The sequence below is a fragment of the Eurosta solidaginis genome, chromosome 5 (genome assembly GCF_040869045.1).
Source record: "Eurosta solidaginis isolate ZX-2024a chromosome 5, ASM4086904v1, whole genome shotgun sequence".
In the NCBI taxonomy this organism is placed as follows: Eukaryota; Metazoa; Arthropoda; class Insecta; order Diptera; family Tephritidae; genus Eurosta; species Eurosta solidaginis.
The window spans coordinates 181,457,898-181,469,564 of NC_090323.1; the positions used below are offsets into that span (position 1 = coordinate 181,457,898).

Consider the following 11,667-nt stretch of genomic DNA (forward strand, 5'->3'; position numbering starts at 1 on the left):
AGAGACTAAAGGGGGTCAATTATGCACAACTGTAGACAAAAGAGATCAATCGGGGATCAATCTCTTTAGGGATTAATCGCATGATTTTTTGCAGGGTTAGTACAGTAATTAAGCCGGAGTCATTGGTGCCGTATGTCGTATCGCTGTATCCGTATCCCTAACGTAATCAGCTGTTTATCGTTACGACGGTAGACCAAAACTCAATTGGTTGGCTACGATACGGTTACGACCTTAGCGGCACCAATAATCGATTGCATTGATTCTCATAAGGTTGGTCGAATCAGCTGTTAAAAGGTTACCGATACGGTTACCGATAAAGCACCAATGTCTCCAGCTTTACGACGGTTCGACAAAATTACAGACAACCGCTAACTTGCCAACTCTAGTTATTACGACTTTTATTGACTACCATCTTTATAGTCGATATCAGAATTGATAATCAACACTCATCAATATACTTCAAAGCTTTTGTGCTTGTGAATAAAACAAAAAAAAAAATTGCTTTTAAATTTGTGCAGAACGGATGTGATTTTGTGAGAATTCATTGGGGAAAATACGGTAAATAAATAAAAATAAATTTTATATTTAACAGAGGCTGAGTAAAAATGGGAAAATTTTAGAATAGCACCCCCCGAGTTCGGGGTAAAACTTGGTATCAAATGAAAGAGGGAGTTGTCCCGATAACAAATATATATATTTTAAAGTGCGCAAACTTATAATTTAAAAGTTATTTGTTGTTCGTTTAATTGCAACAACGAAAAAAGCGACAATAGTACCGACGGGTTTTCCGCGAATAACTTTTAAACGAGATAAAAAATGTAGTTTCTGCTTTCGGATTCTGAATTTTGACGCAAATACGCGTCTTTTGATACCGCTATCGACATATGCGACCCGAATTTTAAGTGCAGGACTTAAGTTGAAATTTTACTAAATTTGGAAATTAAGAAGCTTATATTTCATAAACTAAGAGTTTGCTAGAGTTGTGGATGATAATTTTGTGATTTTTAGGGCCCCCTCTACCCCTACAAATCAGCAAAAGTTTGAAAATCGTGGCACCTTATATAAAATCCAACACGAATAAACAAAAAACACTAAAGCAATATGACCAAATTTTTGTATGCATGTGCGACTGTAATACTCTTGTGCTAACATGGTCATGCATGTACATATTTATGTGAAAGGCTTTCGCAAATTCATTGCATGGGTGCATGGTTAATGCACCACCGTTTCTGCTTCAGCTATTTTTCGCTTTTTCTTTTTTGTATATACAGACATTGCCATGTAGAAGATCCCAAAATTGTAAATATCAAATTCAATGTCGAATGTGTAAGAAAATTTGGGCATGAATCGATGATTTATGTGCTTGTTGTACATTGTACAGATATACATTTGTAAATATGTTTGAGTTAGCAATCTGCATTGCTTAATTTATTTTTGTTATTGTTATTGGTATTGTGTTTATAGAATTTCAAATGCCTTAATATAGTAGCCGACCGGATATGCTTTGTATATAATTTGCCTGTTTGCCTATGTACATAGATAAGTGTGCGATTTCGAGCCGTCTATGTATACAGTTTACAAATAATATTTCAACCATTTGAGGGCCGGTTTAAGTTCAGGCAATCGATGATCGAGTCAAAAGAAAATCCAATTAACACTAACTGAAAAAAAAAATCTGTAAAGCCAGTTGGCGTCAATTAAAATTACTTTCAACTAAGTTGGTTCAAGAAATATCCCATGTATCCAAGACTTGAAAGTGGAATGGATTAGATACTTAACAGTTTCGAATGTGTGGGATGTCGAAAGTCTTCTGCGGCAATGCGGCTAGGACCAGAAGTTGCTACTACTGGAGCATACAAAATTCACTTCTAGCAAAAGACATCCGTTACGCTCTCATAAACCTTGTGGTTTTTGCGCGTTACATCAACAACACAGTAGTTCGTATGCTATTCGAGGACATGTTGTTGCTGTTGTTGTTGTTGTTGTATTAACGCCAAATACACTCCCCGAAGGTTTGGGGGAGTGTTATCGGTGTTGATGGTCCTTTGCAGGATATACCCAGCAAACACAGTATCTAACGTTAGAGAAATATTGTAGCTTTACATTAGATTTCTAATGTAGTTCTCTAATGCATTTCGAATTGAAAAATAGGTTAGAGAACTAGGTTAGAATTTGACTGTGAAACGATTCTAATAACACTAGAAATGCGATGTTATGATTATTGTCACAGTTATCGATTATTTGCACGACATGATCAGTCATCCTTGTTGTGTGGAAGTTGTGTGGAAATATTATAAGCTGCGAAACAAGTTTATTTTATTTATAATAATAAATACTAGTAAGTGAAAATGGATCAAAAAAAGTTAAAAAGGGAAAGCGAGCAGATTATTGAAGAGCTGTTTAAATGGCATGAAGAAAACGCTTCCTCATCCGTACCTCAAACCAATGGCGAGCTCAATCCTGGGGAAATAAGTGGAAGCGAAAATTTTAACACAATAACTAGTACTGAAAACTGTGAAACACGATAGGATTTTGAATTATTTTTATTTTATTATAATTTATAAGCTTATAACCAAATAAAAGTATTTGATATAATGAAACAATGAAAATTTCGCGGTTTTTAAATAACTGAACCTTATTGCGCATCAATTCAAAATTCTCATTAGAAACCCATTAGCAATTGACGTTAGCATTCGATTAGAATTCTAACCCTTTTCTCGATATCGAGAACGAAGTCTCTTTTTGTTGAGAATGCTATAATTCGCGAAAGTTTCGCAAATCGTCCTCTAACCTTTTACCTTAGAGAAATACATTAGAATTCGATTCGATTCTAATCGTTTTCTAACCTAAATGTTTGTTGGGTAGATATAAAACTAACTAAAATTCTCGAATTTTTAAGTAACATGACTTATGGACTACCTTCTTTCAAAATTGACCAATCTACATATATGTACATATGTATAACCGATTAACTAAAACTTCACTACCCACCGGAATAATACATGTTAAAAAGAAATAATCTCTAAGTATATATTGGAGAGGCAGTCATGTTTTCAGCTCAACACTGTTTGGATGTACATGTGCGATGTCGAATTTCAACTACATAAAATTGGAAATACATACTTACATACGTACTTATCATACCGACGCAAGAAAGAAATGTAAACATTATTCAATTAATAATTATTCATTTTATAATCTTTTTTTAGAGTGTATATGACTAACTAGAGAGCTCGCTGCCCATAGTTGATGACACCCACATACTATTACATATTTTCTTCCGTTTCGTAATCAACGTTAATTAAGCTTTACAGCTGCACATTTGAAAAGGAAGGAAATTAAAGCAACAAATTGATGATTATGAAAAATCAAACAACATACAGTTTAAACATGCAGTCAACTTTATCACATTAAAGCGCAAATAGAATATAATACTAACTACATACGGACACACGTACATCAATAAAAGTATTCGTGGAAAAGAAGAGCGTGTTGAATAAATAAAAGAAAAGCGCTAACGTTGCTACTCTTTTTTTATAACCACTTTTGATAGCACAATTATTAAAGTATTATTATGTGCTCACTACGCTAAGTATGTGTATATGTGTTTGTACTACGTACGTTATCAGGGTATATTTGAATCTTTAACTGACAGCGGCACTACGATAAGCCATTTAGTCTTGAACTGTTGGGTAAAAAGTTTAGAAATCAAATAAGCGACATAATCCACGACATAAAATGGACGAAGTATTTTCATTACATTTAGCCAAATTGGATATTTTTGATGGTAAGTTTCCGTTTTTATTTTTATACGAATATATTTATTGCACAAGTGTTATTATTGCATTGTCGTTTCAAAACTATATCAGTATATTTTAAAAATTCCCTATCTTAGTATAAATTCAATAGGGTGTTATTCCCTTCAGGCATCGATACGTTGAGGTCTTGTGGTTTAGAACAAGATCAGACACACCACGCTCTTCAATCAAATTTCAAGATAGGAAGTTAAAGAAAAATTTTAAATTAGGCGAGATTTGCAGAACTTTGTCATCGATTTAAAATTGCGCTCACAGTGTTAAATTGGCAGTGATCGGCCTGGAAGCTCTATGGGGTTACCAGGTACAACCAGAATTCGGGTAAAAGTGCCAATATCCGGAACAGACATTCAATCATTCATTTATTAGGAAGATATTAGAACAATAAGATCAAAAATCTTTTGTAGTACAATCAAATTACTTAAAAAATATTATAATAGATTAAATTAATTTAGGTTAGACTTGATAAAAAAATGTTTAATCCCGGAACAAAAATACAACAAAAAACCTATAATGTATAATAAAATTTTAAGAACGTAGTAGTGAGAAGGCTCGTATATATTGACCAGAAAACTGAAAGTTTTAATCGAAGCCGCCTACAGAATCCAACAAAGTCTGTGTGGATCAACCCTAGAGCTCTCACAAAAATTATTTTCCTATGAGATTTATAAGGAATGGATTAGCATATCGACGTTTTCGCGATAAAAGTCGCTTAAAATGACGTATTAATACTAATGGAAAGAGGAAAAATGTCTGCACCCGGTGGTGGAAGAAAGCAAGTATTTAATGTTCCAAACTTCTATACATTTTGATATATCGCAGATAGAGCGTAGTATTCAAAAACCTGTGTTTTTTGGATCGACGTTGTGCTTCTTCCAATACAATAGGTACGACCAACCAAGCATAGCCATAGACATAACGGTAAGACAAAGAAACTGGTCTTTTACAAGGGTTGGTCACCCTCCGTCCGTTATGGGGCTTTGAACGTTTTCGCGGCAAGGTACATATTTTGGTGTAAAACGTTCTGATATACATATATTATTTGCTATATACATATATAAATTATTTTTAATATAACTACATACGAAGTATGTGATGTGTAGAAGATAATATATGCGAAAGAAGGCAATTGGGAAAAACTTTACAAAAACTAAGGCATGACGTAGCTGAATGCGTTTGTAACCATTTCAACTATCGTAGGAGTGCGGGCTCGACTCCCACTCCCGGGAGAAAGGGCTTTGAAGAGATTTACAAGGTATAATCGTAACAGCTGTCGCCTTGTCCGTCCTGATGTCACGTTGTTTAAATTTTTCCAAAATTATTAAATATTTTTAATATAATTTATTACAAGAATTATATGTAAATTTCTAATCTACAAAATTGAATAATATTTTTAAATATTTTGAAAGATAAAAAAAAATGTTAGACCCTACATTTACTCCCCCTTAATTATATATAGTATTAGACTATATATTTAAATAAATTTTATTTTATATTTAATTAAACATATTCACTTTTAAAAAATTTTGAAAGATAACATTTTCATTTTAAAAAGGTAACATAATTAAAAATATTGAAATATTGGAAGTAGAGAACAAGTTAAATTCACACTTATCGCGAAGTTCACGCGGAAAAGTTTTCGCCTTCACTTCTTTTGTTCGGGTGAACTTTTTCCGCCTATCGGCCATTTCGGGCGAACAAAAGTTCAATTCGAAAGAACTGATGCTCTATTGCGAATTGGCAGTGAACAAATAATTTACTTACAATTGTTTAAATTTTGTAACCAAGCATATATTTCCTTAAAATACAACAAAAATAGAAATAAAACATTTATAAAATAACGTTTAGTATTGCACTTAGGTTGGTATTGATTGAGCGTGAGGAGAATATACATAAATGTGAAAGTGGTTCGGAGGCAATGAAGGGACAGTTCTAACACTTTGGAGCTAAATGATTCACTGTAAGCTAAAATTTACTATTTTCAGCACTTTTGAATAACAAGTCAATTTTTTTCAATTAGTTTTCGCCAATATTACAGGTTAAACAAGTCGGCATTCTAATATTTGCTAATTATTCTTACCACTCCTCGCCACCAACCATTGAAGCAAAAATTTGGAGTTCCACTAATTGTAAAATTGTGTACATGTCTTCGTTTTTTCGCATAGGGAAAAGGCGTCGGAAAGGACCATGAAGTGGGTCTTAGCCAATCGTGTTTCAGTGAGGTGCTCAATATTGAAACCGTTGCTTTGTCCACAATGCATAACTTGGCCAACTGATACGTTGTCATAAAAGATAAAATTTACAGCAATACAGGAATTTCACTTCTTCCACTCAGCTTCCGATTGTGCATTATTTATTGATTTATTTCTAATAATAAAAGAACATATAATTATAAGAGTATCAAATTTCAAAACAAAAATTACTTAAATTTTGTTTTCCTCTCGTTCGCCTGTAAAATATAAGTGAACACATTTGGTGAAATCTTTTTCGAACATGAAAAATTTTTTCGCCACCCTCTGCGATAGGGTGAACAAAAACTGTGAATATTTTCGGGTGAAAATAAAACTAGCGATAAGGGTGATTATTAACATAAATAAAATAGAGTAAACAACTAACTATAGACATATGTCTGTCGTAAGATGAGAAAGTTTCTATGCTTTTGCCTAAATTTTTTTAATGTTCCAATCTTGAAACAAAGAGAGCTGTGCAGTTGCGCATGTTTGTCTATAACCACATTTGGGTGGCTCGACAATTCATAACATGTCCAATCCTTTGAATGCACTTGGACAAACCTTACAACAAGCTTAGGAGAATCATATCGCTCATTTAGTTCAATAGTGTCATAACTAAAAAAACACGACTTTTGAGTTAATAACATATAAGCGTACCCAATATCATGATCTATGTTGTATAAAAAAAATCGTTGTGATCAGTTAATAATTTACCACGTGCTATAAAAATGAAAATATGCCTTTATATGCGCAAACGTATGGCAGTTAACATCTTTGAATAGCTCTCTTGGAAAATTTTGTTTTTTGAGTTATGAGACTATTGAAGTAAATGAGCGATATGTTTGTTGAAAAAAAAAATGTATATCTTTACCGCCTGCATTTCTCAAACATTTTATATCATTTAAGAGCTTTTATTACAAATACCACATTTACCTTAATCTTACAATGTCACATTTATCCTATAATTTAAAATTATGTACAATATTATCTTATGTATCACCCAAACCCTCGTCCTCATCATCTGTTGGTTCATTTAATATACGTTGTAATACGGCCTCTTGTTCATCTTTTTGCACATTATTCAATAATAAGTTTTTAAGCGTCTCCACATGCTCCTTCACCTCTTTGATTGATGCCTCCAACTTGATATTCTCATTTTTGAGGCGTTCCACATTACGTTTGCGTTCAGTTGCGGTCTCCTTTGATTTTTGACGTGTTTTCTTCACGGCCTATAAATGTATTACGTTTTTAGTAGCTACATATATATGTATAATCAAATATAAATATTAAATATAACTAACATCATTATTTCTCTGTCTCTTTTGTCGATATGCATCATCACCATACTTGGATGCATCTGATGTATTGCCACTACCACCGCCGTTACTTGCACCACCAGTCTTCTTTCTAGCTGGCATTCTTTCGTTGGTTATATTATTTTCAATATAACTTAACTATGTTTATTTGTTGAAAAAACACAAATGATAACAGCAAAACAACGCAATTGTGAAATTCCAAAATATAAATGTCAAACGGGCAATAAGAAGCGAAGAAAATGACAAAAATAAACATCAAAACAAAATGTAACAGGGTTGCATGTTTGTCGTTAAACAATTTTTTTGATCACCTCAACAGCTGTGGTGAAAACATAAATTAATTTAGCATGAATAATTGATTAATTTGCTTTACGTCGCGTATATGAAATTCTTTACCAAAACACTTTTTTTTAATAAAAACCAAATAATTATTTTTAATTTAATATATACACCTAAAAAACGCTTGTTCTTTAGAAGAATCTATTTTATGAAAATTCACAACACTGGCCTTTGTGATAAATTTTAAGTCGATTTTGTAACCATATTGTATTTAATTTTAATTTAAAATGTTGAAAATTGTATTTGCCTTTTGTATTAGACTTACAAATAACAGCATTATAAATTTAAATTATTCTGCGGCACCTTATTTGTTTTTTTAACAATATAATTTTTATTATATAAAAGACTGAATTGTAGCTCAATGAAAAAACAAAAATAAATGTTCAGACAATTATAAAATGCTATTGGACATTGTTTATTAAGAAATTAATTTATTTAGTAAGGCTAGAACCTACTAATAATAAAGGAATAATGACATAGTTTAACTAAACAATTTTGTGTTTTATTTATTGTCAAAGATCAGGGTGAATATAATTAAAACGGGGAACTCCACAAATGTTGTATCATTGGAAGATTCGTAGGAATGTATGTATATATTTTATTCGCCGATCCATAGTGATGTTTACGAATTATGTTCGAAAAACGACCAAAATATTCACCCCTATTATGGTTGTCAACGTCAACCATCAGTTCGTATCGTCGTCGACATCACGTCGTATCGTCGTCGACATCACGTCGTATCAACATCAATGTCACGTCAATGCATAATTGGTATTTACTAAAGCTGGAGTCATTGGTGCTTTATCGGGTACCTTATAACAGCTGATTCGTCCAACCTTATGAGAATCAATGCAATCGATTATTGGTTCCGCTAAGGTCGTAACCGTATCGTAGCCAACCAATTGGGTTTTGGTTTACCGTCGTAACGATAAACAGCTGATTACGTTAGACGGCCCATGCATGACACAAAAACCATGCGCAAATATAAAACGACGAAATTTGTGCAAATGAAAATTTTGACATACACGGCTCAAAAACACTGCGCAATATTCATTTTTAAAGTAGCGCAACAAATGAAACATGTGTTTTAATTGTATAAAAAAGGCACTAATTGTATAAAAAATCACTATTTATTTTCCACAGTGCTGGTAATTCCCGGTATAAGTCGAAAAACTCGCACCAGAAGCGTTTATTTTCCATTGTACTTATAAAATATATATTTTAATTGCAAGACCAGCTCAACTCATTGCAGCACTGCGCAATATTCATTTTTCAACTAGCGCAACAAATGAACATGTGTTCTAATTGTATAAAAAATTATTTTGTATTATTAAATTTGTGTGAATTCCTGTTACAAGCTAGAGATGATCCTTACGCCTTCGATATTAAGATTTTTAAGCAATAATTACTGATGTTATATTATCAGGAACCACAGGTAAACTGTGTAAGATTCACCATACACGAAGAAAAAAGCATGTGCAATATTTGCAGACATGCGTAAATATCAAAATCGTTTTGATTTTAGCGCAGTTCTCTGCGCAAATAGCGCAACCAGTGCACACACCGGTCAAATCCTTGTGCAAATTGGTAATTGGCACAAGGATACTTGAGCCGTGTAATTGGCGTATTAGGGATACGGATACAGCGATACGACATACGGCACCATTGACTCCGGCTTAAGGCAATGTAGGAGTGCGGGCTCGACTCCCACTCCCGGGAGAAAGGGCTTATTGAATTCGGGAGTGGTATCAAAATACCCGAATTGACCTCTCGGTATTAATAATCTGAAGGCGGAAATAAAAAATCCTTGAAATTTCACAAAAACCTTTTCATGAATCACTTGAAAGCTTGCAAATATTTACTAATGCAAGTAAAATTTTTATATTCCGACTTCGGATTATTAAAATCGAGGTCAATACGTGTCTTTTGGTACCTCTCCTGAATTTTTTGGGCGTGTTTTAGCAGTCGACCGCTACCCTAGAACATTACCACAATTCCTCATGGAACTTGGGGATGGGGAGGGAGGGAATGGCATGTAGGTTTAATGTGGCCACATAAATCGTTCCCGAGATGGTCGGGCTAGCACCTTAATGGTGCTATGGTACCGGAGCGTACCGGATCTGTATCCGGAAAACGACCATCACATCGATAACACTCCCCAAAGCCTTCGGGGAGCAACCTTATCGCTACAACAACAACAACAACAACAACCACAATTCTACTAAACTGACTGTTGTTGGTTATTTTGACTATTTTCTGAAATTTAATAAAAAATTAATAAATAAGAAGCATACAAATCATAAAAAAGCTTTTTTTTTTGAATTTTTAATAGTTGAATTCTGTATTGCCGCGCTTTTCGTCACGAAAAACTGTGTCGACAAACTTTGTGTCGCGTCACGTCAACACAACTTCAATATTGTTATAGCCAATACCAAAAAACTGTCAACACCTATCAATAGTTATCGACGTTGACAACGCCGATACCAATTCATGAGCGTCGACACTAATTTTCTCACTATTGACAACCATAATAGGGGTGATTGCATCTTCTCCCATTCCAAAGAAATGGTACCTTGGACGCTTTTGGCTTGAGTACCAAGTCGTGCCAGTCATATCTTATTGTGTGAAACGCTACTTGTCTATCCTAACTCAATGGAGTTCTCCTTTCTTTTTTATATGGGTGCCAATAGAAATACTTATTGGGCCGCAATAAACGTGTTAATATCTGTCCCATTCCTACGAACAGGATAATTAGCTGTATAATTTTCACGCTTCGATATTATCTAGAAATGACATCCTAAAGGGCCAATTAATGGTGACTAACCATAAAACCATAACCAGATAAAACAGCGGATCGAACCTACCTTATGGAAATCAATGTAATCGATTAATGGTGCCATACCATAGTGGTTTTTGGTTTCTCGCCATATCCATAACCTAAAACGAATTGGTTTTTGGTTTCTCGCCATATCCATAACTTAAAAATATTTGAGTTGGTGAATTTAATAACTTTTTGTAGATTTTATTCATTGTTTTGGATACATTATGACTAAGAGACTTATTTTTTGTGGAATATGTTTGTAATTTTTCATTTTTATGAAATTTTAACAGCTGATTACGTTAGGGATACGACTACAGCGATACGACATACGGCACCAATGACTCCCGCTTAAGGCACCATTAATCGATCACATTGGAGATGGTTATGGATATGGGTATGGTGACGACTATGGCGGTAGGGTTAAGGAAGTTTAATTGGCCCTTAAAGCTGGTTATATTTCTAGGAAAAAAATCGGCATCTCTAAAATTTGTGTTTACGTCTCTGTTCCTACCGCTGTTGCACGTATCACCACGGTTGCCACTTTTGGTCCATTTGGACCAAAAATGGTCCTTTCCAACCCCATTTGGTCCGCTCAACCAACACTGCCCACAAAATTTTCCACACCTTTATAATTTACCTCAATAGATTTCTTACAAAAAAATGTATGTCAACAAAATGTAGCAGAACAATGGCACTTCACCTAGAAGATAGTTTAGAAAAGTGTTGGATCTTGAAGCAAACCAATTTTCGTTAATAGTTGGTGAAGAAAATCTTGTTTTTGTGGCTAGATATTTAGATTGTTTATCAAAAACTTTTCGTGATAGAGTTTTGTCACTGTTTGAGCTTAAAAAAGTTGTTGCAAATGCACGTACATCTCGAAGTAATTTGACGGAGTTGTCCACTGATGAAGACATTCCTGTATTGAAAACTAAATAAATTAGTGAGACTAATTTGTTTTATATTAAGTGCAATTACCAATGTTTTATGTTCAAGCTATGAGATATGCTTGGATAGGAAGTTAATAGCATTTCTGCTATACAACCGTCAAATGCAATACCAGTTACAGAACTAAAAGTTTCTATATATTTCCGACTTGCGCTAAAGAGTTCAATGAGAAAAACTTAGTCTGCTGATATTATTCCATC

At 33.8% G+C, this 11,667-nt stretch overlaps 1 protein-coding gene and 1 long non-coding RNA gene across 2 annotated transcripts; one reads left to right on the top strand and one right to left on the bottom strand.

Annotated features, from left to right (window-relative positions):
- Positions 1 to 375: 375 nt before the first annotated feature.
- Positions 376 to 8,194, top strand: LOC137251670 (uncharacterized). The gene is made up of 3 exons (XR_010953310.1): positions 376 to 558; positions 3,210 to 3,787; positions 7,446 to 8,194. It is a non-coding gene; the product is annotated as an uncharacterized lncRNA (long non-coding RNA).
- On the bottom strand, positions 6,937 to 7,587 carry Irbp18 (Inverted repeat binding protein 18 kDa). The gene is made up of 2 exons (XM_067786385.1): positions 7,348 to 7,587; positions 6,937 to 7,275 (listed from the first exon to the last, which is right to left on the bottom strand). The coding sequence occupies exons 1-2, from the start codon at positions 7,462 to 7,464 to the stop codon at positions 7,036 to 7,038; spliced, it is 357 nt and encodes a 118-aa protein (XP_067642486.1). The 5' UTR covers positions 7,465 to 7,587; the 3' UTR covers positions 6,937 to 7,035.
- Positions 8,195 to 11,667: the final 3,473 nt, after the last annotated feature.

Excerpts from the sequence above, each read along its gene's own strand:
- Irbp18 (XM_067786385.1), bottom strand. The coding sequence starts at position 7,464 with ATGCCAGCTAGAAAGAAGACTGGTGGTGCAAGTAACGGCGGTGGTAGT. Across the intron at positions 7,276-7,347 it reads AGAGACAGAGAAATAATGAT|GCCGTGAAGAAAACACGTCA; the intron begins GTTAGTTATATT and ends ATACATTTATAG.